This window comes from Littorina saxatilis, linkage group LG5 (genome assembly GCF_037325665.1).
Source record: "Littorina saxatilis isolate snail1 linkage group LG5, US_GU_Lsax_2.0, whole genome shotgun sequence".
In the NCBI taxonomy this organism is placed as follows: Eukaryota; Metazoa; Mollusca; class Gastropoda; order Littorinimorpha; family Littorinidae; genus Littorina; species Littorina saxatilis.
Window position 1 is genome coordinate 42,316,400 of NC_090249.1, and position 27,668 is coordinate 42,344,067.

General features: G+C 44.1%; 1 protein-coding gene across 4 annotated transcripts in view; it reads left to right on the top strand.

Annotated features, from left to right (window-relative positions):
• LOC138967180 (focal adhesion kinase 1-like) overlaps positions 1-27,668 on the top strand; it is a 170,855-nt gene that overhangs the window by 4,141 nt on the left and 139,046 nt on the right. The window contains exon 1 of one of the 4 annotated variants that reach the window (XM_070339699.1): positions 67-472. The exons of 1 other annotated variant lie outside the window; for it this stretch is intronic. Coding sequence is in view for 1 of the 3 variants with exons in the window: in XM_070339697.1 (XP_070195798.1) it covers positions 24,067-24,216 (150 nt within the window). In the remaining 2 variants the exon portion in view is untranslated. Of the gene's footprint in view, positions 1-66; positions 473-23,146; positions 24,217-25,237; positions 25,561-27,668 lie in introns of those variants that run through there. 2 more of the 4 variants (XM_070339697.1, XM_070339700.1) reach the window with 2 other exon arrangements.

Consider the following 27,668-nt stretch of genomic DNA (forward strand, 5'->3'; position numbering starts at 1 on the left):
TAATAGAAAACAACGATTGGGACTTCTTCCAGCAGTTTCTTACCTTCAGCTAAAACAATGTCTCTTACAAGACAATGTTCTGAAGGTAAAATAACTAGCAAATGATGTTAACCGATTTGGTATACGTCCAATAAATAACACGGACAAAATGAGTGAGACAACCGATTTCAGCGTTGCCTTCTTTTGTAAATTAACCACTTTATATTTTTAAGTTCCCGAAATTCAACCGCAAGGCGGCGCTGAGCGTCGTCTGTCAGGTAAAATTGATAAAGTTGTTGAAAGTAAAAACTTTCCCCAAAGAAAGTTTTGTATCGTCTGGTGCATTCATCGGCTTTAATCGTTATTTGTGTGCGCCTGCAGCATTTCTATTTTGACGGACTGTGTCGGGAAGCGAAATCAATACAAGAGACAAGCTGTCACACAATTGTGATCATATTAAGAAGTTTGAGGAAGCAGACGACTACCACCACAGGTATGCTTGTTGACGTTTTTACAGGGCTATTCATTTGAATTTTGAATGTGTTCCAATTTCCCCAATTGATCTTTTGTTGTTTTTAATGATATACTGTCGAACTCTCGGTTTTGTAAGAACTATCGTGTTGAAGGTTACTCTGTTCTGGTAAAATGCTGAGCGGGCGAGAAATGTTTGACACTGACACTTGACAGTGACAGGTGTTGCTTACACAGCAAAACCACTCATGTCGCATGTGCATTCGGCTTTGTAGAAAGGTTGTAAAGAACCGGGAGAGGAGGAATCCACTAAATTACAGTCATATTTATTCACCGTTGATTGCTTGAAAACTTAAATGGAATAAACGAGACAAATATATACCTACACTTTTTGGTGATGTTGAACTTGGTAATGTTGAACTAAAGCATTGTAAATTCAAAGCTCACACGAGTCACAATCCAGTCGCATTATTGAGTTAAATTTGATACTTGTATGAAAGCAAAAAAAAATTCTAGTGTAATAAGTTGACGGAGTGAGCTCTAAAATTCAGCAGAACTTGATTGGTTGAAGAAAACAACTGCCGTGTTTGTCTCCCTTTGCAGAAAATGCATACTTTTGACTGGCACTAGTTGTTTCCCTTTCATTCTCAATAAAGCCGTGCAGATGTTTTCTTTTCCTTTTAGAGCAGGGTGGGCTACTAAGGAGTAGCTCGTAAAGTATGAGTAAACATGCTCATGTTTTATGCAGTATAAACATTGTGTATACATGTTTTGTTCAATAATTGTAAGTTGACAAGCAGGGGCTCACTTGTGTATACATGTTTTGTTCAATAATTGTAAGTTGACAAGCAGGGGCTCACATCCGTGACAGGTGGCATAGGACAAATGTCCTGGACAATGCAAGAGTGATAGGACATTTGTCCTGAACAAAATTAAATCAATAGGACTTTTTTTTGCAACAAAATGTAAATTGAATTTAACTGGACTAGTTTCTTGTCACAAAGGTAACAGAACACCCACGGGAATGAAGCCGGCTAACTTGACACGAAGCCACGCACGGGGATGGGGGAGGGGCCCGTAAACATTTTTCTTTGGCGCCGAAGTTTCACCTTTTAGAATTAGAGCGACGGTTTCATCTGGCTCTGGCTGCTCAGAGGCCGGAGGGAGCTCAGTTTCAGTGGTACTAGCCGCTGATGAGGGCAGAGTTTTGAAGTACAAACGCTTCTGGCCTTTTTCAGGCACCAATTTTCGCTTCGGCGGCATTTTGCTTTTTCAGAGAGAAAAAAACGCGAAGGGGGGCAACTGTCAACCGGCTTGGAACATTCAGAGTTGCGACCCTTGGAAGCTCTTCTCTATAAAAAGCACATAAAGTGTCCCTAAGTTTCGTCTGCTTGGAGAGACACATCGATTCGCAAAACATCAATAAAATAAATCAAACTACTGTAAATTTGAAAGTACTGACAATGTCCGGATCAAATGAAAGCAAAACAGACAATGACCACTTTGTGACAAAAAAACAATAGGACATATGTCCTCTTGCATGAAAAATGTATAGGTCATTTGGAAAAAATATTCGCGTATGTCCGACGTGGATGTGAGCCCCTGGACAAGTAGAGATCCATTGTATTCAGCTTTCTGGCCCATAGTCGGGTAACGCCTGTCTGTCAGTACTTATATGGCTTGTAAAAGACATGACCGACAAGCTTTTTGTCTGTCTCTGTCAGGCCCATACTTGCCAAAAATGGTTTTGTGATGTTGATTCAAAGGGAAATACTAGTCACTCTGTGTGAGGATTATTGTTGTTGATGGGTTGCTTACCTTGAAAACTAGGTTTCCACGTTCTTTGTTTACATTTTGTCAGTGATACTATAGTTTGCTATTTGTTGAACATCTCCTCTGCAGGTCTTTACTATGGCATGCGCCTTGGTTTTGACAGTTGCAAAGTATACTAGCCTTCGTCTGACCCCGTCCAACCCTTTTCTTGGAGTGAGAGAGTAGGCACAGTAAAAATTAAAAAACAATGATGTAAACATAGATGTTTCCTGTACAAGGCATCCTGTCAGGGAGAGAATGAGCCGAACTCATTTTGACCCGAGTTGAGGATGATCCCTGACAGGATGCCTTGTACAGGAAACATCCATGTTTACATCATTGTTTTTTAATTTTTACTGTGCCTACTCTCTACTGTCTGGCAAGGAAACCGATTTTGTTTACATATTTAGAGCTTTTTGTAATGTATTATTGATATAAGCAGGTTCGCGATCGTCGATAATGATTTTTCATGGTGTTTTGTAATTAAGACAGTTTCAAGCGAGCTATTTTTCGCGGCTGTATTTACCGTGCAAACAACTCTAATTAAGTAGATGTGCAACGCCAAGGCACTGCATACCCCAGCGAAAGACAAACCTCTCTCTCTCTCTCTCTCTCTCTCTCTCTCTCTCTCTCTCTCTCTCTCTCTCTCTCTCTCTCTCTCTCTCTCTCTCTCTCAAACACACACACACGAACACTCACACACACACACCCCAAGTTACACACATACACGCTCACTCACACGCACTCACTCACTCTCTCACACACACTTCATACACACAACATACACCCCCATACGCACATATAGACAGACGGACATACACACCTTTACAAACAGACACACACCCACACAAACACACACACACACATGTACATACGCACGCATGTACGCACGCACACACCCACAGACACACACACACACATTGACTCACACAAATATCATACACACAATACACACACTCATACGCACATACACGGTTGGCCTAGTGGTAAGGCGTCCGCCCCGTGATCGGGGGGTCGTGGGTTCGAACCGCGGCCGGGTCATACCTAAGACTTTAAAATTGGCAACCTAGTGGCTGCTCCGCCTGGCGTCTGGCATTATGGGGTTAGTGCATGCTAGGACTTGTTGGTCCGGTGTCAGAATAATGTGACTGTGTGAGACATGAAGCCTGTGCTGCGACTTCTGCCTTGTGTGTGGCGCACATTATATGTCAAAGCAGCACCGCCCTGATAATTATGGCCCTTCGTGGTCGGCTGGGCGTTTAAGCAAACAAATACGCACATAGACAGTCGGACACACACACCTTTACAAACAAACACATATACACACTCATACACACACAAACATACACAAAAACTCATGCACACACACATTCACACACACACACACACACACACAAACACACACTCTCTCTCTCTCAAATACACACACACACACACACACACACACACGCACAGACACACACACACCCCAAGACACACACACACACATACACACACTCACTCACACGCACTCACTCACCCTCTCACAAAAAACGTCATACACACAAAACACACACCCATACGCACATATGGACAGACGGACATACACACCTTTACAAACGAACACACATACACGCACACACATACACTTATGCCCACACACACACTTACACACACACGAGTACAGACTCATACACGCGTGCGCACGCACACGCACACACACACAAATACACACACACACCACACACATACGAGTACAGACTCATGCACGCGTGCGCACACACACACACACACACACAAATACACACACACACACACACACACAAACAGTAACAGTAACACATGGGCACAAAATGAACACAAACACACACACTGCGCGAGAGAGAAAGACTTCAGGGAGGCATGACGTCATGATGCATTAATTGACGTCAAAGACTTTCGACCGTGACGTATTCTTCTTGCGCGAGCTTTATCCATAGACTTGGAAACTACGGAATTTCTACCCGTCCAAAGCGGCCTTGGGTGGCGTTTGCTGAAAAAATGGGGGCGACTATTGCACCCACCGTATTTTTGTTAGTATGGTCCCAATTTTTGGTGAACTTCCATGTCCAACTGTAGCACGTAGCCGGGCACAAAGAATCCTTCTTTATCATGTATTATTCGGTATGCACATTTCTCAAGTCGATTACAGTATAGCGTTCACGGGATACCTCCAGCTTCGCTGGGAATATGGCAAAAGTGTCACGTGATACTCAACCGTTTGGTTTCGGCGCTTACTGGAGCAGACGATTTTTTCTGTAACCAGCTGACAGTGATGAAACCATATAATACGGTCTCCTTCCGGCAGCAGTTGTTAACCCGTGATTTGTAAAAATGTAAACAAAAATTACAAATCACGTCAAACCTAAAACCGCGATTTTTTAAATTTTTTTATGTCTTTCTTGTCCCATCGCTGAGAAATTCGGATCGCTTCCTCCCAGTGGAAAGCTAGCAGCAACAGAGTCGTGCTACCCCAAAGGCAAGGGATCCATTAGATTTTTTCCCCTTTCTTTCCTTTATTGTCCAATCGCTGGGAAATTCGGATCGCTTCCTCCCAGTGGAAAGCTAGCAGCAACAGTGTCGCGCTACCGCAAAGTCAAGGGATCCATTAGATATTTTGTTTCTTTCTTTTCTTTATTGTCCCATCGCTTGGAATTCGGATCGCTTCCTCCCAGTCGAAAGCTAGCAGCAAGAGAGTCGCGCTACCCTTAAGTCAAGGGATCTATTAGATTTTTGTTTCTCATGTTGATCATAATTTTTATATTTTTAATTTTCAGAGCTTGTCAAAACTTGACTAAATGTAAGAAGAAAACAAAAATCTAATAGATCCCTTGACTTGGGGATAGTGCAACTCTGTTGCTGCTAGCTTTCCATTGGGTGGAAGCGACCCGACTTTCGCAGCGTTGGGACAATCTAGTAATGAAGAAAAAAAAATCTAATAGATCCCTTGGCTGAAGGGTAGCGCGACTCTGTTGCTGCTAGCTATTCATAGGGAAGAAGCGACCCGAATCTTCCAGCGATGAGACAATCTAGAAATCTAAGTGAAGCTAATGGCGATCCGGGATTGCGCCAAAATGGGATGTGGAGCTAATGGTACATGACATGGTGGTTTGTTTGTTTGTTTGCTTAACGCCCAGCCGACCACGAAAGGCCATATCAGGGCGGTGCTGCTTTGACATATAACGTGCGCCACACACAAGACAGAAGTCGCAGCACAGGCTTCATGTCTCACCCAGTCACATTATTCTGACACCGGACCAACCAGTCCTAGCACTAACCCCATAATGCCAGACGCCAGGCGGAGCAGCCACTAGATTGCCAATTTTAAAGTCTTAGGTATGACCAGGCCGGGGTTCGAACCCACGACCTCCCGATCACGGGGCGAACGCCTTACCACTAGGCCAACCGTGCCGGTTATGACATGGTGGTAAAATGACACTTGGCCTGAGAAATGTCGCCAAAATGGGATGGGGGCGAATTGGGGAAACGGGACTAATAGATCCCTTGACTTTGGGGTAGTGCGACTCTGTCACTGCTAGCTTTCCACTGGGAGGAAGCGACCGGAATTTCCCAACAATAAGACATCCTAGTAATGAAAAAAAAAATCTTAAAATTAAGAGTCGTGCTACCCCAAAAGTCAAGGGATTTCGTTTTTGTCCCTTGACTTTGGAGATGACAAGAAAATATCGGGCGCGCCCCACGATTTGTAAACATTTGTACATTTTTACAAATCACGGGTTAACAGCAGTCCCAAAATTTCAACTTGTTTTGACCTTAGAACAATGTCTTTATCATAACTGTGAAGAACAGAACGGAGATCACTGTCGAAGTCGGCCAATCTGCAATCATTTTCGTCTCATGAACACTGATCTCAAATTTAGATCAGTGCTCGCGAAAAACATATGGGAGATAACTCTGTATTCTTGGTTTGATAGATTCGCGTTAGCGTCCGGTCAGAGAGACAACTGGCAATAGCCGTGGAGCGATGCTTATCAGAATGGTCAGGGATAGAATGAGCCGAACTCATTTTGACCTGAGTTCAGGATGGTCCGAGTGGTCTAATAAGACTTGTGAGAATCAAAGCACTTGTTCCCTTTACCACTTGCGAGTGCACGTGCACATGAAAAGGCTAAAGGTATGTTATACACTGGTTTTGATTGGTTCACCAATATTAGTTCTTAGAGTCTACAGATAGAGGATTGATGGCAACAGACATTTACCAGTCCATGTGGCTTTTGACTATCATTTTGAATCTCACAGCTGTTGAACTTTTCATTTTGGGAAAGCTGTGTAGGTTTTGCTTCAACACTCTCCCTCCCCCACCCCCACATACACACAGGTACAGGTAGTGAGGTACTCTCTCCATTCCGGCAGGGAATGTATTGGCATTTGACGAGAGTGCCAGTCGACAATAATACACACGGCACAAATTCGCCTGCCGTTTAGGAACTAGTAACTTACCAACTGGGTAAACACCTTCAGCGAAACTCGAGCGGCACCAATAATAATTCATTATCTGCCGCGGTGCCTACACGGACAGATGCACGCGGCCCGATGAGCTGCAGCTTATCTAATAAGTGACCGGTAACGGTGCAGTTCCTGCATGCCTGGCGATGCTGCATCCTTCTTGCCAGAGGAAAAGATAGCCTACCTGGCCGCTTGCCTCGGGGTTTGGCTTGGGAGATACCTGCCCCCTGGTTTCCTTGAAGTGGTAATCACCCCTATCAGCTAAGTCTGGCCGTCGCTGTGATAAAGTTTATGCTCGCTACAGCTTCTCAGCTTTTTTCCCCCCCTTCTCTCCCTGGTATCAAAAAGACGATTTTAGGAGACTCGGGGCTAGATGGAGCCCAGGTTGCTATGGTGAACGGGAAAGAGGAATATCAACTTTATTGGGGGTTGTTGGAAGTGTTTTCTCGAAGTGGGAAGTCTGTTCGCTTCATTTGCAACACCGTGTTCTGACTGGCAGGCTGACTTGTGATAAACTATCATAAAGGGTTCTGAGATCGGTGGAAAATTCGTGTAGTCGGTCGTTCTAGTGCTGGTGGTCTGCGAGGTTGGATACTGTTGCTTCCAGCTGCAAAAACGGTTGCTTCTTTAGGAAGCCCGGTTTCTTTGTGTTAGCTTGTGATGATGTTATTCTTATTATGATGTTTTCGTTGACTAAGACAAACTCGGTTGAAAACTCTTCTTCAGTTGACAAGCCATCCATTGATCGCGAAGAGCATGCCGTCTTTGGAAATGAGACTGTGTTGTGAATAAGTTCCTTCAGTTGAGGTCATTTCCGCTAAGGATAATTGAGAAACTGTAACTGTGGGACTTGTGGTGTTAATACGTTTTAATTTATTTTATGTTTTCACAGTTTTTAGATTAGGAAGAAAAATTAAAAAAAATACAGCAGAGAAAAGAAAAACAACTTGCTCCTTTGGATTTTCATCGCTGAGTCTTGAAGACACATAACTCCAGTTGATGGTCAGCGAATTTCACGTGCTAGACTCTGGCGAAACGGAGACCCGTCTTTCAAGACGCTATTTTTCGACGAGGGCTAACTAGTGGAGCAGTTGGACAAATCTATTTCATTATCATTATGATGCGAGGTTTCAAGAACGCTGGTCAGTCTTCGACTTCTCCTTCTCCGGCCAACTCTCCTTCAGTGATGATTCGCCCAAGAGAGAGGCCGTACCCTTTACAGGTAAAATTGAACTGCATCTTGCATGCGTGCATTTAATGTTTTAGAGTAGCTCTGTTCAGAGTTTTTCGAATTGGAAAATGTCAAATTTCCACCTAGGTTCTTTGCAACAACCAACGGATTTTGGACCTCTCTCTCTCTCTCTCTCTCTCTCTCTCTCTCTCTCTCTCTCTCTCTCTCTCTCCTTTCCTCTCCCTCTCTCTCTCTCTCTCTCTCTCTCTCTCTCTCTCTCTCTCTCTCTCTCTCTCTCTCTCTCTCTCTCTCTCTCTCTCTCAAGGGGTACATGTTACAAAATATACCGATATATGTCAATGCTTTTCAAAAGTGTATTCATTTCAAACAAACGTTGTTCTCGTATCCGTTCTGTCTGGCATCCCTTCTTCTGCTGCCGTGTTTCTTCTGTTCCTGCAGCTTACTCTATCACAGAGAGTGTATATGGTCGTGTTTTGAGCGGTAATGTGCATTTCAGACATGACTTCGTGCGAACGGCGTGGCCAGGTAGTTCTTTGTGCTATCTTATCTTAGCTCCGCAGACTTTGTGCCGTTTTCCCCCTCCGGGTAACCATGACATTTTGTTAGTCGTGTGGACACATGAGCGCCGTACTCTCCACCCCCCCCCCCCACCACCACCCCTTATTCTCACACACGAAATAAACGTAAGTAAAATAAACAACATTCGAGCAACGGCATTAGTGTCAGATGCAAACACAATGCGAATAGTATTACATACACTGAAGAGGAGCGCTGCACATCCAACACCCAAACTTCGGCGTGAAACAGGGATTCTGAAGGGTTTGAGTTTTGAGCTTCTTGGTACACTGTATGACTTTTGCAGGTGAATAAATATCAAGAAGGTATAGAGTTTCGTCGTCTCGGTTACCTGTTGTGATGACACGGGTAGCGTAGATAAATATCAAGCCAGCGGGGGGGGGGGGGGGGGGGATGGTCGGGATACAAGTGGGGGGGGGGGGGGGGGGGAGATCCGATGGAGTATCCGGCTCGATTACATTTGTTCATGACTTGTGACCACATAGATGTATACACACGTGGCCGTGCAGTTATTGAGCAGCTTTACACCAAATGGAAGTTTATAACAGTTGATTGTGGCTTTGAGAAGGCTTACATGGCAGCACACACACACACACACACACACACCTACGTTCTTTGTAATTGTTCATTAGCATTCAATAGTTTGATAATTGTAATAAGTATAGTATATTTCGGATTTTTCATTGTACACCTATGCAAAACTTATGGCGTGACTACTGAACTTGAAGTATAGATTAAAAGAACGTCAGTTTAAACTTACAGCGAAATACCACATTATTTCACGTGCTAGTCAAAACTTGAAAACACACGAAGTCGTAAATTTTAATGAACGGAAAGAATCACCGAGTTTAATAGCACTTTTTTTTAAGTATACTTCACGGGACAGAATTGTTTTCAGTGGCATCATGGAAAAATTCAGAAGAATAAGTTGTATTTCATGCTTGGTTTGTAAATTTGTCCAGGCAAACAAATGCAACAAAGTCGGTGTTCCAGGTTTCCCAATTGCTTCGTTTCCGGCCGATTTATGTGGAGCACGTGATGCGCACAAAAAATATTGGCGGTCTAGAAGTGTCGTCTGCGCAATGATCGCGGCGGCTTTCTTGACCGCCAAGGACGACCGCGCACGTTGTGAGACGTCATTCCTTAGACCTCAGTGGTAGTCAGAATTTGCATTGCAATCAACCGTTAGATACTTGAAACAAAATCTTGGGTGGTAGACAGATTTACAACCCAACGATATACAACGTTGGGGTCTTGAAAAGAAAAAAAGAAATCGAGTAAGGAGACGTCCCCGTCCAAACCCTTGAGGGCAAACACGCAGACAGACGGGCAAAGAAGAAACGTGTAGCGGTATAGATCGGTGTCAAAAACATGACTCACACACCTCGCCAGCCAAACTTCATCTTTTTACCCCCACCACAGTGGAACCTCCTTAAAACCTCCAACAATGTTAGAGAAAATCAGGTCTTGAAAAGGAGGTAGTCCTAAATTAGTGGTACATTTACAAAGGGTTATGAACAAAGCATCTGAGAAAGTAAGGTCTTGATAGAGGAAGTCTTAAAAACAGGGTTTCACTGTCGTTGCACGCGGTTCAAGTCTAAGCTGAACGGTCCTTCGCCGTCTCCAGTCATTCGCACGGGAGTGTTGTTCGACTTCGCGCGACACTTCGACAGTCAGTCGGTTAGTCGGATTCAATTAGCAGCGAAAACAGTGGAGACTATAGAGGATGAAGGACTGCTGATGCGGGAGTTTGGGTGATTCTTTGTGTGTGTGTGTTTGTGTGCGTGACACACTGGCGACGGTGCTGTGGTAGTGTCGCTTTGCCCCCGCTTTGTCCTCCTCTGAGAGACAATTCGAGACGGAACAAAAAAGCCGAGGCTCAAAAACCTGTGTCCCTAAAAATGTCACTAGCTTGTGTCCCTCCCTGTCTGCGCCTCCCCCTTCCTCCCGTTGCCCCCTTCTTCCCCTCTCCAGCTGTGGCGGCTTAGGACAGAAGTCGCCGTCGGAAGCAGTTTTTGGCGATGACGTGCCCCTGTGTCTGCCACAATGAGTGCTGCTGCTTTTGTTGTCGTAGTGCAGCGCTGGTGTTGATGTCGGCACTTTGTGATCATGGGTCAAAATGACAGCACGTTTCGACTGTAAAGATAATAGTCTGTGTGGTGTATGTTTGTGTGTGTGACCTGAAACAACAACATCAGCAACCTATGATGGGGTACTCGCCGTTGTCGCACGGTGCTAGTTCTTTCATCGCAGTGCACGAGGACAGTTTCCCTGACCCTGGTCCATCTACTGCTGCAGTTTACTCCTCTACTGCTGCTGCTTCTTCCTCTACTTCCACGCTGAAGCAGGGATGTATGGGCGGTTTCCAAGACCTATTTGCTTTCCTGCAAAATCTAGGAATAGGGCGGGGTGGGGGCGGGGGCAACAGACCTCCGCGACCCAAGAAAGCGACACAGCGAAAACGTGTAGACGCTGACACTGGCACCATCGTTGACGGTGGTGGAGGTGGAGGTGGTGGTAGTAATAGTAGATTGTGGTGGAAATGGGGTCGTGAGCGGACAAATCGCACTGGGTGTTTCTGTTGCCACTGTTTCTGCGGTTCCTGCCTCAGTCTCTCCAACATGCGAGGGAGAGCCAGGAGACACTCTGCCTACAGATCCAGTCAGGTATATAATGTTGTCTTTGTTTTTATCCCCAAGTACGCTAGTACTAGGGCTCAGCAGACTTTAATTGTGTGTGTGTGTGTGTGTGTGTGTGTGTGTGTGTGTCTCGACTTAACAGCTTATTGCTGGGAAACTACTGGGCGCAGCTCGTTCAAAAGTTGATACACTAACTTGATAATAGGTCCGATTGATCGTATTAAAACTTCATAATGTTACCTGGGACCTAAATGCGAAATAAACCACAAAAAAACCGACTTGGCGGTGGGAGGAATTCGCGGTGCAACAGCCAGCCAGGCAGTCTGATAGAACGGTGCAAGGTCTCGGCCAACCAAGACTATGGCATACTCGTAGCAAAGCCGCCGAATGGTACCGTAAACCAAGAATAGTGACGTAATTACGTCACGGTCGAAAGTCTTTGACGTCAATGCCTCCCTGTAGTCTTTTTCTCTCGCGCGGTGTGTGTGTGTGTGTGTGTGTTCATTTTGTGCACATGTGTTAGTGTTACTATTTGTGTGTGTGTGTTTGTGTATGTGTATGTGTGTGTGTGTGTGTGTGTGTGTGTGTGTGTGTGTGTGCGTGCATGAGTCTGTACTCGTGTGTGTGTGTGTGTGTGTGTGTAAGAAAGAAAGAAAGAGAGAGAGGGAGGGAGTGAGGGAGAGAGAGTGTGTGTGTGTGTGCACATGTGTGTGAATGTCTGAAGAGTACTCGGGTCCAGCGCGAGCGTTTTTTTATCGTCCTTGCCGTATTTCTGAAGTTGTCCTTTTTTCGTGTACATTTCTGGACTTTTTTTATTTGGTGTTTAACGTCGTTTTCAACCACGAAGGTTATATCGCGACGGGATTTCTGGACTGGAGAGGGGAGTTTTCTTTCTTTTAACTTCAGGGCCGGACCCAGGGGGGGGGTTCCAGGGGTTCCGGAACCCCACCCCTGGAAAAAGCATGTACCTTGCTTTGAGTGTTGTTTTTTTGTGTGTTTTTTTTAAATAAATTTTGTGTGTGTCTCTAACAAATTTTATTCAATGTGAAATCCGATGAGAAAAAGGTACCCCCCCCACCTTCGCTGATTTGCTCCCCCAAAAAAGGAGGAACCCCCCCTTACAGTTACAACTCATTTGGTCCGGCCCTGAACTTTGCTTTGATTCTCAAACTGCACACGTTGTCTGATTTCTGTACGCTAAGCAGATCAAAGGGGCCTGTGAGATAAAGGATACATATGGTTAAAGTCAGGCGTTATTATCTCATCAACTTTGATCGCGTTGAAAGCTTTTTAACGTGTCTGCCATTCGACAGCTACTACCGTGCGAAGCGGCCATTGGCACCTTTATTGAGAATGACTGCGGGGTAGGGCTCAATGGCCCACTTGATAATGTCACACACGCACAGTTGTGCTTTTGGCAGAGATTGGCCCATACGTCGCTCCATTCATTTGCAGTCATGGGAGCTCGGTTCATTCATGAACAGAAGAACAACCCCGCCTCCATTCATTGGAGCATAATTAACTCAGTAGCTCTGGTTGTGGGCCAGGAGAGTACGAAAAGTGTATTTTCGTTCAGAAACATGGGAGGTTTTAGTCTTTCAGGGTGTGACTAGCCTGACTTCATTTACAACGCACGTACATACTATCTCACACAAACACAAACCGACAAATAGATACCAGCCACAATGTTAAATTAGAATAAATGAGATAAATATTGTATGCAGACACAATATTTTGAGTCACTTGAGAAAAAGTGACTCTATGTAATCGGTCAGTGTTAGTCTGTCCGGCCGGCCGTCCGGCCGGCCGTCCGGCCGGCCGTCCGTAGACACCACCTTAACGTTGGACTTTTCTCGGAAACTATCAAAGCGATCGGGCTCATATTTTGTTTAGTCGTGACCTCCAATGACCTCTACACTTTAACGATGGTTTCGTTGACTTTTGACCTTTTTCAAGGTCACAGGTCAGCGTCAAAGGAAAAATTAGACATTTTATATCTTTGACAAAGTTCATCGGATGTGATTGAAACTTTGTAGGATTATTCTTTACATCAAAGTATTTACATCTGTAGCCTTTTACGAACGTTATCAGAAAAACAAGGGAGATAACTAGCCTTTTCTGTTCGGCAACACACAACTTAACGTTGGGCTTTTCTCGGAAACTATAAAAGTGACCGGGCTCAAATTTTATGTGAACGTGACTCATTGTGTTGTGAATAGCAATTTCTTCCTGTCCATCTGATGCCTCATATAATATTCAGAACTGCGAAAGTGACTCGATCGAGCGTTTGCTCTTCTTGTTACTACAGGAAGGCCAACATACACAGACATATACTGGGATACAAATAGACTTTAATCAAAAGAAAACGAGCCAGAAGTTTGCTTCGTGGAGTGTTTTTACCGAAAATTCAGTGCCAACGTTTCGTGCAGTGAGCCTCGTAAAGTCGACTTCGCCCAATTAATATTAGGCTTAACAGATAGGCAGGCACATCCGTATCGTCCGTTGTTTGCATTCATAGATTATATCGTTAGCATAATAAAATAAAAACACCAAGTATATTTTAACTCGGTCCGCCGGGCTAGGGAGACTGACATACTTGTCCAACAAAGCGAGACGGAGAACTACACATTCTAGCTTTAAAAAAAGAGTAGTTTTCACTCATTCATGGAGCAACATCCTTGACTCCATTCATGAAATGAAAAGTTGTGGCTTCCTGTAGATATCCGTACATCATATATTGTGCGTTGGTGTTGGGAGCCGGCGAGCGTTACGGTTAAAGGAGTGTGTGTGTGGGCGGGTGGCAGAGCTTGGGTGGTTGATGAATTGTTCTTTTCCGACAGGTGAATGACTTGCATGTATGCACGTGACATATTAGACAGGTCTGGCGAACGGGGACTGAAGAAGGGGATTGAGATATTTAGCAGTGTGTGTGTGTGTGTGTGGGGGGGGGGGGGGAGTGTTGACAACTACAGTGTTGTTGCGTCAGGGACAGGAACGGTGTACAGGGAAAGGGAGTATCGTTTATGTTTTTGTTTGTCTGAAAAAAATTGTATTCATTCTGATGAGTGAAGTGGGCGTGTAGTGTGTGTGTGTGTGTGTGTGTGTGTGTGTTTTCTTAAAACCTGCATTTGACCAATGAATATCCGTGTGACTTTATAAGACCATTGGATTGCCAGTCTTTGAACAAACTAGGCAGACGTAAGGGCCACTTAAAATATTACAATTTGAACACATCTGTGTGTTTCTAATTGTAGTGGTCTTTGTATAGTCGTAATTACTGTGAATGATTAGGGCTAAAAGTTTACACATTTTAGCATATCACCAACTCACGTCCCTAATAGGAAAACTTCCTGTGAGAACGTAAAGGATCCCCTAGTTAGTTAGTTAGTTTAAAAAAACCATAAATAGATAAAATAACGAAAAACAACAACCAACAAAACAAACACCACCACCACCAACAACCAAGGAAAATGGGAAACTTTGAGCCCCCCGCGGGTTAGGGGGAAGAATTTACCCGATGCTCCCCAGCATGTGTAAGAGGCGACTAACGGATTCTGTTTCTCCTTTTACCCTTGTTAAGTGTTTCTTGTATAGAATATAGTCAATGTTTGTAAAGATTTTAGTCAAGCAGTATGTAAGAAATGTTAAGTCCTGTGTACTGGAAACTTGCATTCTCCCAGTAAGGTAATATATTGTACTACGTTGCAAGCCCCTGGAGCAATTTTTTGATTAGTGCTTTTGTGAACAAGAAACAATTAACAAGTGGCTCTATCCCATCTCCCCCCTTTCCCCGTCGCGATATAACCTTCGTGGTTGAAAACGACGTTAAACACCAAATAAAGAAAGAAAGAAAGGGAAACTTTGAATTTCCCAGAGACAGAGACAACTCAATCATACACACATCACTGTCAAGGAAAGAAAACGCATTCGCGAAATTTTCTCCTCCCTCATGGGTCAGTACCGCGGTTGCTTCCCTTCGTTTACCACCTACACAACCAGCAGAGCCAGATCTGTTCACAGTTTACCACTTACTGCTAAATTTCTCATTTCCCTTCTTCAGTCCCTGTTCACCAGGCCTGTCTGTTTTCTCCTTGAGGTGTTTCCCTGACAATGTTACCTGTATACCTATACAGTGGAACCCTCGATTTAAGACACCACACACACTGATTCCATTCTGAGACTTGAGCTTTCTCCAAAAAGGTTTTTCATAACTTTTGTAAATTTATTTACAGTTTTTAGGACTGCGTTCTTTTTAATTTAAGACATGGTTTTATCAGGTTTGTGGTGATCTTGCATGGGGTTTCTACTGTATGTACCATACCTTCTACCCCCCCGCCCCCCCGCCCCCCTTTCCTTCGAAAGTGCTGAGAGGGTGTATGACTGACTGGCTGCTGGCAGAAGAAGCAGAACATTTGTTTGACTTTCTCCTCGTCTACATGGCTTGTTTTCTCTGCTGACTCGTGTTTGTGAGGTCTGTTTGGGTGCTGGCGGTGTGTCTGGCCTCCTCTGGTGGTACTAGACTGCTGATCTGAGAGACTGTAGACATCCAGAGCGTCTTCTGTGGTTCAGGTAGACAGAGATGGATGGCATTATACCTGGGAGATGGGGGTGGCCAGATATAGTGATAGTAGTGTTTTGACAGTTTTGAACTGAAAGCGTATGTGTACTGTAATGTGATGAATCGCGTGGGTGTCTTTTTTTCAGTGTAGTTTTAGTTCTTGTTTTGCTGGTTTATTTTTGATTGATCGCAGAAAACAGCATTATACCTGGGAGATTAGGCTAGCCAAATTTACTGAGCTGTGTTTTTGAGTTATGAATAGAAAGTGTCTATTCTGTAATTTGATGAATAGTTTGTGGGTGCTTTTTTTCACCCCAATTATTTCAGGATTATAGGTACCTTTTTGTTTTGGTTGTGCCAATGACAGACACAGTAACATTTGTTTAGATCCTACTGTGATGATGTATAATATTGCTTTTAGATAACAAAATAACAGGTGTAATTAAGGTTGACAGTTCCAATACTGTACGAGAAATTAAATCATTATTTTTTTGTTTTGGACCATCTTTCTACAGTGAGATTTATTTCAGGCAGGATGTGTTGTTGGTTGCGGTATTGACTCACACCTAGCAAGATCGCTCGCAGCTGTTTCCGAAATAATAATAATAATAATCACACAGTGCCCTCTGTCAGAACAGAGTTCGGCGAGTGTGGTGTGGTTAAAAAAACACACACCAAAAAAAACCACACACACACACACAACGAAAAAACTAATGGCTTTTGCCCCAGAAGCTCTTGCAGCTTTTTTGAAAAAAGAAATGGAAAGGTCGAAACAATTTGACAGCAGATTGTGAGTAATTGAGTGAGCCGTAGGTGGGGTTCGCTCTGACCTCTCATCATGGGGTGAAAAATGTCGTTTGACTCTCAGTATATCGAGGGAATGGGGTCACGAAGAGGGATGGGCGGACTGTTTTGGTGGGCGAAAGTTAATGTTGTGTGTTTGTATGTGTTTTGAGTTTATACAGTTTCCACGCACATATTCTAAACTGTTTCCTGAACCCACTCTGCAGTGCGAGTGTGTGTGTGTGTGTCACTCTCTCTTGATTTATATTTTGATGTATTACTGACGTTTTGAACTTGTGGGGGTGGGGGTTGGCCTTGATGTTGAGTGCTATCTGTCCACAATCTTTTTTCTTCTTTTCTAGGGGGGGGGGGGGGGGGTGGGTGTTACTGGCATTCCTTCTTTCTGCATAACACTCAGCACTTTTCGCATAACTTATATAGTTCAAGAAGGTAACACACGGTTGAGTAAGAAGAGAGTGGGGGGGGGGGGGGGGGGTCGGGGTCTATCGGGATGTGGATGTTTTGACGTCTGGCACTCGTGTCTGTGTCAGTTCTGGCATGGGAACAGTTGTTTGGGTAGAGATGAAAACAGTGCTTTCACTTCTCTCTTGCCTGCATGGTTTAGCACTGACTCATGCACGCTGCACATGATAAGATGTTCCTAGCGGGTGGTGGAAGGTGTAAGGGGGTGTACTTAGGGAGGGAAATTGTAGTGTGCCCTTCATCTATATAGACTGTTAACTGTCTCTTATAGATGGTTGGGGCATTTTATGTTTTTTGCAATAGGAAGGGATGGGATGCAAGGGGGGGGGGGGGGGGGGTACGCCTATCGTTTACGTAAGCTATGTCTTGGATTCTGAGTGTGGTTTTCTTTCAGTAATATTTAAAATTTACATTGCTCTGTTTCGAGTTCTGCCTCGCCATGCTTTTCTGTCATACTCTCCGAATCGCCGAGCTCAAATCTCCGTTTCCGTATCCCAACTGAAGATGCTTCTACTTTCTCTTATGTGCATGAAAATAGTGTCAGCAAAGTAACGAACCTAAGATGCAAAACAGATTTTTTTTTTAAAGTGCCAAACGTAACCCCAGTGACAGCAACTGCACACCTAAACATGCAAATAAAAAGTTAACCCCGCATTAACAGCCTTATCACACACACTGACACAACAACAACAAAACCGATCAATCGGCTGCTGGGGGTAAACGAATTCTCTGTTGTCTACATCGAACAGTAGCTGCAGAATTCTGATATTATTTACGAGTGGGAAAACACACGAGTTTCATTTTGCTTTCTCAGTCGGCTTTGGTCAATAGAGAGAGGAAATGCACCGTTGACTCGGGCCCGATCCTTTCACGATTGATTGGGAATTTATCGCGGTATTGTCACGGGAAGGCAGGGTGCGTTCTGTGATGAATGAAAGAACACCCCATGTTGACCAGCCGGAGGCTGATCCTGTCTGTCCTACACACACACACACACACACACGAACGCACACATATATAATCTAACACGCACAGCTGCACGTGGGACGCACACACACACGTACACAGTCATACACTTGCGAGCGCGTTAGTCTTTTCTTCTCACTCCTCTTTTATTACTTTCTCGCACTGGCTGACTGCAAACCTGCCAGCCGGCCTCTCTGTCGGTCCGCCTGCCCCCCCCCCCCCCCCCTTACCTACGGAAAGGCAAACGGACAGACGTACGAAGGGACACACGCACACACACAAGTGCACACACTCTGACCTTCACCCGGAGAAAACCCAATTCTTCTCCACTTTAGCGGCACCGCCGCTATTTTCATTTCATCCAGCTTTTGTGGTTAGTGGATTATTGGATCTGCCATTACTGCCTCCATTGACCATCAATAACATTGTCCGCTTCGCTGACCTCTGTTTGGATGAAAATCGGTCACTTTTGGCACTCACGCCGACAGTACCGTAAAGTACCTTGTATGTACACGCCATGCACCAATTTTTCCCAAAAGTTGGGAGTGGGCGTTCACTTTGCAGGAGCGGTTCCTTTGCTAGAATAACGATATTTTGGTCATTTGCTGTTCTCGAATCCTTTTTCTGTCCCCTCCGTACTCACGTGCTGGAAGGGACGAAGGGAAACAATTAAAAACAAAAAAATAAACGGCAGACTGAATAATCTTTCTGATTTCCCTTTACTCTAATTATCGAAAATGGGTGGTGGGCGGCGTTTACTGGTACTGCACCCTGTGCGCAGAATTCGACCAAAAGTAGGGGGTGGGCATTTACTCGATACGGGGCGTATACAAGGTAGTTTACGGTATTTCTTTTACGTATTCATGAGCACAGCGCTGTACATTGTTGCCTCATTGGATTTGTTTGCACTGAGCATGTTACTTTTGGAAATGTGTATGATTTTGGTGTGGGAAAGTTGTGAGATACTCGGCAGGGTTCAGATACGCTAAAGGTCAAGAGTGACAATCGCCTGTCAGATGTATTTTGTGGAATACTGTCACAGTTGTGAATGGGGTTGGTGTAAACATATTTTATTCAGTAAACATGGAGTGATATAGACTCAGAACAAGTGCCATTTGCCCGGACCACACAGCAAGGTATTATTATTTGAAGTGCGGTCTTGTATTTGCATTCGAACAACAATTGCCTGAAGATAGTAATACCATTACGAAGAATCTCAAATCCAAATATACCATTGAAGCTAATAAATCGTGAACAAAAGTTTATAGTTAGGAAGGGCAGATGATGGTATTGGGTTTGGTGTGTATGTGTGTGTGTGTGCTTTTCTATGAGATCTCTTTTCGATTTTTTTTAAACCATGTATTTTGCGAGGCTTTAAGGAATCAAAATGATTTTTGTCTTCTTCTGCTTTATACTTCAAAGTGGTATGATTATCCAACTTGATATGTAGGATCGAATAATTCCGAATTCGCTGGCTGAAAGCCCTGACACAGAATCAGTAGTGCAGCGCAGAAGCAAATCCCCCATCCCTCAGGGGAATTTATCTATTGAATTTGAAATTTTAAGGGTGCACTGCTTCAATCGATGCCACTTGCCCCACTAGCTTACACGCTGAGAGGGCACAAATGTTGCGGACGTCCAGAACAAATCGATGGTGGGATAAAATAGATTTTTTTTGGAGGTGGAAATACTAGACCGCAGGGCTCTCGCGGCCAGACCCCGTGTCTGGCCATTAAGCGGCGTGTCCTTAATTGTAGATCTATTCTCGTTGCGGGTGTCGAGCCTGTGGTACAGTGTGTGTGTGACAGTGTGTGTGTGTGTGTGTGTTCGTGTGTGTGTTTGCTGGCTCTTGTGCCAAACTTGTGTTCGGTGCAAAAGTGTAGTAGAGGCAGTAAAGTTGGAAGGAGTGAGGAAGTGAGCAAGACGAGACGCGTGATAACATCACTATTTATTTCCTCTATTTATGCTCTCGGTGTAGACTTTGAAGGACTTTTGAATGGAAGGCAAGGTGCAGGATGTAGGACACGCCTGACTGATGTTAGTTTATGGATGAAAAAGATCGATGGCGCGTGCGTGAATTTAAATTAGCCAAGCCCCTGGTATTTGTTTTGTCGAGTGCAGGGCATGCACAATTTGCACAGCTAGTGCGATGTTGGCGTGTCCTTGTAGAGGATCTCAAGTTGTTCTCCGCACTGTGCCAAGTTTAATGTATGTATACAGTTTTGTGGTTGGCGGCCCGCGTATTGCGAGATAAACGACTTCAGCCACTGGGCCGAGGTCATAACTATCCCTCAAAATGGTTCCAGACTGCCCAGCAGGTTACAGTGTTCACTGAAACGCGCGTGTTTTATCACAAGTTATGTCTATATAGGTACAAAAAATAATCTGAATGGTCAGTTTTGAACTTCTTTAGTAAACTGTATTTCTTTTTGGACTTTCATTTTTCACTGAGAATTCTGAGCTATTGGCATAGCGGGATAAAGTGAGAGTGCAGTACAGTAGAAGTGGGATTTTCGTCCTGACTTTCCAGCGCCGAGGACCCAACGGAGGTAGACATTTTGCTCATGGAAAAGTAAAGTTATGACTTCACGCGGTGCAATGCCCAATTTGACATGCAAATGCAGGTTCTGGCCTTCTAATCCCGCGTCTGACCTACTAACTCGATTCTGACTGACTGACTAGCCGCACCCGTCCGTCACCTCATATTAACCATCTCGGATGTCCAAATCAATGCTGGAATCAGGAAGTGAACACAGAAACTGCTGACTCGACAGAACTGACTTTCTTCTTCCAGCCATCATTACTCTGTCAGTCTGTACGATTGAATAATCCGGCACGTGAAACGCGAAGTGTGTGTACAGGTATGTACAGGCTGTACCCTATCCGTCAAGAAGCAGATAGAGAATGTTTAGGTAGTAAAGGGAGGTGTTGAGTCAGAGGTGGGGTGGGAGGGAAAAGCCAACAGTCAATATCAGAGGTAGCGATCAGCGGGTATCCTCCATCTGGGCTTGGTCCTGTTTTCGTTGGGGCCTTTGCCCACTGAGATGACTACACTACACACACTTCACCTATCATCGGCTTCACGGCACAACAAAAGTCGGCATAGACGCTGGTGAATGTGGAAAAGAAAACATGGAATGGATGTCGATTTAGACGACGAATTTTGAGTTAATGGTTGAACAGGAAATACAGTATTAATGCCGATTTTGATGATGAAATATGAGTGAATTTTGAATTGAAAAAGGCAGAATCGATGTCGGTTTAGACGATAAACTTTTGAGTTAATTTTGAGTAAAAGACACCAGGATGGATGTCGGTTTAGACGGTGACTTTGGAAAAAGAAAAAAAACACCCATGTGTTATGTTGTGCCATTAGTGATACGTGTAGCTGTGGTTTATTCGGCCAGTTATTTAAACCGATGTATGCCATAATTATATATTACGCAAATGTAAAATCTTTGTAGAAACGACGCTGAAAAGAAAGTGTGGAAGATTTGGTTAAAATAAATTGTGTTGGAAGTGAATTCCTTTGCACTGTGCTATAGCAGTGGCTTTTAGTCCTGTGAGATTGTGTTGTTTGTGATATACTCGAATTTATCTGTTGAGGCCTGTGGTTTCCTATCGTGACCTCTTTCTGGCTTGCGAATTTCTTCGTGTATTTGAACGAGAGGTGGAGTTTCCTTTTCTGGACTTTGTAGTTTTATGACAACAAGATGTGGCATTGTTTTATATCCTCGGTAATCAAATTGCAGTTTGTGTCTGCTGGCATATCATTGGTAGGATTTTTAGTCAAGTTGACTGTGTTGCATCAGCAGCAGTGAACGCCTTTTCTTGCGGATATGACAGGACTGGCATTTTGTGATAGGTGTCTGACTCCATGTTAAAAGTGTGCTTAGCCCAATAACAGAATCACGTTGAATGTCAGAAGGCTTAGAAGGGGCCAGGCAGTCTAAAGGGAGGTTCAAAATAGACCCCTGTGACACCATTTTTGTCGCAAGTGTTCGTGCTTTATCGCTTCCATGTTTTTGTTGACTGACATTTTCTTCACACAACGGATTGCTGACTACGTGAGAAATGCAAAAGTCAAGCGTTGTTTTGGGGAATATTTCGTCACAGGTTCAGAGCTCACAGGTCACAAGCGCGCCTGCAACTGATATTTTTGCGTCTGAAAAAGTAAAGCAAACAAAATAAAAGGCTGAGAAAATGAGCTAGCTAAGCTATGAGACGGCCTCAGTCAAGTGCCCCATGCAGTGTGTAGTTTATTTTTTTATTTTAAATTTAAAATAAGTAGTGCTGTCTTAAAAAGATAATATATTTTGAAAACCTGTGTGTGTCGGTTAAATTTGTTTTAAAGTTTTGTACGTTATCTACTATTGTGCAAACATGAACTGAATTTTTTTTTTTAATAACCTGAGCAATTAATCAACTTCTAGCCAGTAATTCAGGTCCACTTTTTACTTTAGAATGAGCAGATCAAAGGTTGCACTGAAATAACTTGTGTGAGGATTTTTTTCGTGTAAATTATGACAAATTCCAAAAATAACGGTGCGTCTTGGTATTTCCGATTCCCTGACTTCAAAAGCTTTCAGCCGTCGCGGCGCTCTGGTTTGTTATCGTATGTACCCGAGGGTGTGACTCAGAAGCAAGTGAGCCCAAAGAAAAGCAAGTGAGCCCAAAGAAGAGCCAGTGAGCTTGCACATGATTGTATACTACATCTTGACTGTAGTCTCTGTTGTGTCAGCGTAAACTGAAAAAAGTGTAAAAGAGGATTTGAATGTGAGCAGGGAATCAAAACAAGAGGGAGTGGCCTTGGACACGTATACATCTTTGAGTGCGACCAAAGACTGGTGTGTCATTCAGTAAAAAGCAGGTATATAATCATGACCTCGAATGGAAAAAATACAGGCTTTGGGTGTGAAAGCTTCAAGGATCTTAAAAACGGTCATAACAAGTGGGCTTGCACATCGTCGTTGACTGCGATCGGAAACAGTTGTCTCCAGTGTGTGTGTAGGATATAATATAGGATTTGCATGGGAGAGTTTCAACTTGGGACACCAGCAAGGAGGCCCTGAGGAGTGGTTAGTGTTTCCGCGCGTCAGCCTAGTGCATTTGTTGTGTGTGTGTGTGTGTGTGTGCGCGCCTGTTCCAAATGTGCCACTGAACTAGATCTCTCACACACATGTGTTATTTATGTGAGTGTCGGTAAGTCAGTGTTAGCTTGACCCACAGGCTGAGCTGGACCGGAGGTGTATGGGTTTCTTGGCTATTTTTTCCGACGTACATATTGTGAGCCTGAGTCACGTATACAAACTAGTGCTGTGTTTGTTGGATTTATCACACACAGTGACACTGAGTGCTGTGGGGATTCTGGCTGACTGATGCCAAGCCTTTTATTCTATGTGTTCTACCTGTGGAAAGCGGTTTGTCCAGGAGAAATTGAGACAAATCAGTTGACATGTTTTTAGCCGCCCATGTGTTTTATGTGCTGACGCCTGTACTGATGATTCTGCGTGGCGCTGAGAACTGAGATTGTTAACGGCCCAGGAGTTGTCATTTTCAGTCTTGGTTATTATATTCAGTTGTGTGTCTCAGGTGTTTCATCACGCGGTTGTGAAGTGGAGTGGAATGTATCAATGTGAAACTGTTTGATTCGAACTCCATTATACCTCATAGGCCTACCTCTTCGTGTACAATCACAGCTCAGTCGACTCAACTTACCTGACAATTTCAGAGTACGAGCAACTTTCGTTTCAGTAGCTTTGGCTGTTCAAGAGTACTTGGTAAAAAAATCAGAAGAAAGTCTTTTGTGATCAAAAGAAATTGTCCTGCTCTTCAGGAAACACAGTGAACTGTGGTACCCGACACCCCTTTGGTCTTTCTCGACAGAGACCACCTGGAAAGAACAGAAGAAACTATCCGCTTCCAAAGGGAAACAATGCGGGAAGCAGCGCTGTCTGAAATCTCTGCGAGGTTCCGTCCCTTGTGCAGTGTTCCAGACACGTGTTGAGAGTGCGAGCGACTGAGTTGAGTGTGTAGTGCTCGCGCGGTTCATAATCACAACATCGGAAAAAAGACAGGTGAGAGTCAGGAGGAGAGAGGAGTGAAGGACAAAAACAAGTGAAATGCAGGTAGATCAGGGAAACTGGCGGGCCCCCGTTCCCTCCATATATTACGCTTCTCCCAGATCTGTTCAGCAGACTCATCATAACGCTTCACACGGCAACAGTCACAGAGAGAGACAGTCTTCTGGTGGCTCGGCTGCTTGGCACAGGGTAAATCAGACTTTTTTGGTTTGTTTTGCCTTGTCTTTGGGAGTTTGAATGAATCTTTGGTATATTTTCGTGTATGGTTTAAGAGCGAAAGGGTGGGGGGGGGGGGGGGGGGGTAGATGAGTGCATGCATGTTTATTTCTGTGTTTTTTTCTCCTCTCGCTTACACTCGCACACATGGGCGGCAGACGGCACACATACACACACACACACACACTTGATTAGACTTACTTGATGTTGAGTTAGCAATATTTTGACAGGAAAATTGTCAATGATACTTTGATGAGTGTTCTGCAAACTTTTTTTTATTTATGAAGTTGTGAAAAATGGAGAGAACTTTATTTTTGTGTTTTTTTTAGTGGATTAGTGGCACTTGCAATGTTGTGTTGTGACTTATGAATGCTGTGAATTAGTGTTTAACTTATCATCTGTCAAAGAAGAGTGCAAGAATATTCAAAGAATGTTCAAAAATATTCTGCTGGAATGCTATTGGATACATACAGTTCTTTCCTTCTGTCCTTAAATCTGAACTTGACATAGATCCCTACCACTCACTCACCTACTCAAATTGAATTAAAGGGCAGTGTGGCAGGGTTGGATTACATGTTTGCATTAAGCAAAGGGATTATCCGCCCCAAAAAGGAGTGCAAAAAGCCCATTCACAAACTCAGACTAGTCTCCCCCATGCATACAGCACAATCACATTGCTAGCACCGATTATTGTGTGCATGGTTGTTGTGGGTGTCCTGGCACACAGAAACAATTCTTTTGGTCGAGGGTTTGGTATGTGGTATGTGGTGTGAGAACAGTGGAACCCTCCTTTTGACACCTCACAAAATCTGAGAAATCATGTCTTTAAAGGGAGAGAATCTGAAAATGAGTAAATTTACAGTATGTATTATGAATATTGTGAGTGACAAAATAAGGTCTTTTGAAATGAAGAGGGGGGGGGGGGGGTAGCAGAGTGGTCTAAATAGGGGGGGGGTGGGTTCCATTTTATGTGTTTGTAATAGGATCAGCTCTCTAGCACATTGGCACACGAAGTGGGTCAAGATCACTTACACTTCGGCGGAAACAGATTACAACTGCCGGCCGTCTGGGGTTGTGAAGTAATTTCATCCTGCCTGTTATAGTGCAGGGTTTGTAGTAGGAGGGGGAAATGTACTGTACTGTCCAAACCTACTCGCCATGCAGTGAAAACCACAAAGTTCGAGTCGTTTTTTTTAGTGGGGGCGAGAGGATGTTAGAAACTCTGGTGGTGATTGTTTTCGTCAACATTATGGGTGACAATGTGAAACGTTTGGTTTGCGACAATGTTTCCCTGGCAAAAGCGTCAATCATGCATTGGTAAGTATTTTGCAAACTGCATTTATTTATGTTCAAAGGAAAACACTTGTTGTTTTTTGTGGTGAGAGGGTGTTGGATATCTGATGATCGTTTTTGTCAGCATGTGACTAAACATGTGTGTTTGGTTGGTGGGGTAGAGCAAATTCCTTTTGCCTTCAACTTGCAAAGTGGACGTATTCTAGTTGGACTGTGCCAGAAGTGAAGTCGTACAAGTTTGGTGTGCAAGTGTGTAGATTTTGGCCAGTTGGCAGTTGGCGGCAAGACGAGCAATGTTTTTTTGCCGTACATGTGCATGTTTATGACACTGTAAAAGCGTCTTAGTCTGTGTTTGGTGTGGGGACTTTACTCTGACGAGAACTTGTCAGCGAAAGTCTAGTTGGTCTGTGCCAAAACTGAATCGTGCAAGTTTGGTGCGCAGGTGTGTACATTTTATTGACAGGCAAGAGCAATTGTTCTCCGTACAAGCTCTTGCACTGTACTTGGCGAGTCTGCGTAGGTGTTTAAGGGATTTTAGGTTTGCATGTTGTATGGAAGTTTACTCTAAGAAAAACTTGTCAACGAAGGGAAACTTCAGTTTGTGGTACGTATTATTTGTACTTCGTCCACTGGTTTATTGTCTTATTTTCTAAGATATTTTTTTGTTGTAACTGATTTTGTATTTGCTTTAGTGTAGTGTAAACAATGTACACGAGGAGAGAATGTTGTACAAATGCCAGCTGTTGGAAAGAGCAACATGGCATCGTCACAGTGCTGTCACATGGTGGTGGTGATGTCGGTGGTGGTGTCGGTGGTAGTGGGGCTGCTGCTGCTCAGTGCTGCTGCTTCTTTCTCAGACTTTTAGGATTCATCGGGACAAACGGTGTGCAGCTGAATGATAAAAGTATGCTACATTTTTAGTTTGAGAGGAAGCAAGCGAAAAAGTTGCAACAATTTAGTGCGATTCGAAAAAAATGTGTAACCAACTTCACCAAGACAAGCAGAGAAAAAAAAAACAAGTTAAAAAAAAACCAAAAAAACCCCACCCAAACCCGCAGGAACTGACAAAAATGCCTTTAGTTTGTCAGTATCGTCTGACATAATGGCGGTTTAATGGGCTTAGATGAACGGGGTTAACGAGCATTGTTCCTTGCTCACCGTGACCTGCTGCGACCGTTGGGCAATATGTATAGCTCAGTGGCTGTCATCCAAGTCTGCGAAACCTCACGGGGTTTCTCTTCTGCTGTGCCATTCTTCTTCTCACAGACAATGCAACGAGTGACAGTAAGGGATAGAGGCACAAGGAAACAAAGTTGGGCTTTGTTTTTCCGGCGGTGATTCGGGGACTCGGCACAGTGGTGGAGGTGTGTGTGTGTGTGTGTGTGTGTGTGTGTGTGTGAAAATGAGAGAGTGTGTGTGTGTGTGTGTGTGTGTGTGTGTGTGTGTGCTGGCTGCATCATTTGCAAAGTCTTGGCTAATTAACGTTGACAACCCTCGTTACCTCGACATGCTCGTTACCTCGAAAACTTACATCTCTCTTACACAGATCTGCTAACAAGACACAAGCACTCCGCGCCATCGCAACCAGTCGTGGTGGCAATGTTTCCTTTGGATCGTTCTCAAAACCTCGCGAAGCTAGTCTCTACTGCATCATGCCAGGCATCTTGATGTCTTGCATCCAACAAGTCGTCTCCGTTTCTTCTGTAGTTCCTATTACAAAGGCACAGACCTTCACCATCGCTGACTTGGCCAGGCTTGTACACGGGATAAGACCATCCCTCCACTTGGACACATACCCAAATTCAACATCTTCCCAGATTTGGAATTATTGATGAATTAATTTCTTGGAAGACCTGGAATTTTGAGTTTTGGTGTGCGTCCAAGTGGAAGGTGGTCTTGTTCTATGTGCAAGTCTGTTTTCACGGGGAGCGCTGTGCCTTTAAACCCTACCCCTCCTGACCCCCCCCCCCCCCCCCTGTTTCGCAGAAGCTGGCAGACAGCGCTGATGTTGTTGTCGTTGCTGGTGTAGATGGTGGTATTTGATGATCTGGACTACACCTCTTTTTCTTCTCGACTCCTTCCAACAGATTTTTGTCAGTGCTGGTTGTTTGCAGATGATAGTGGTACCGGGG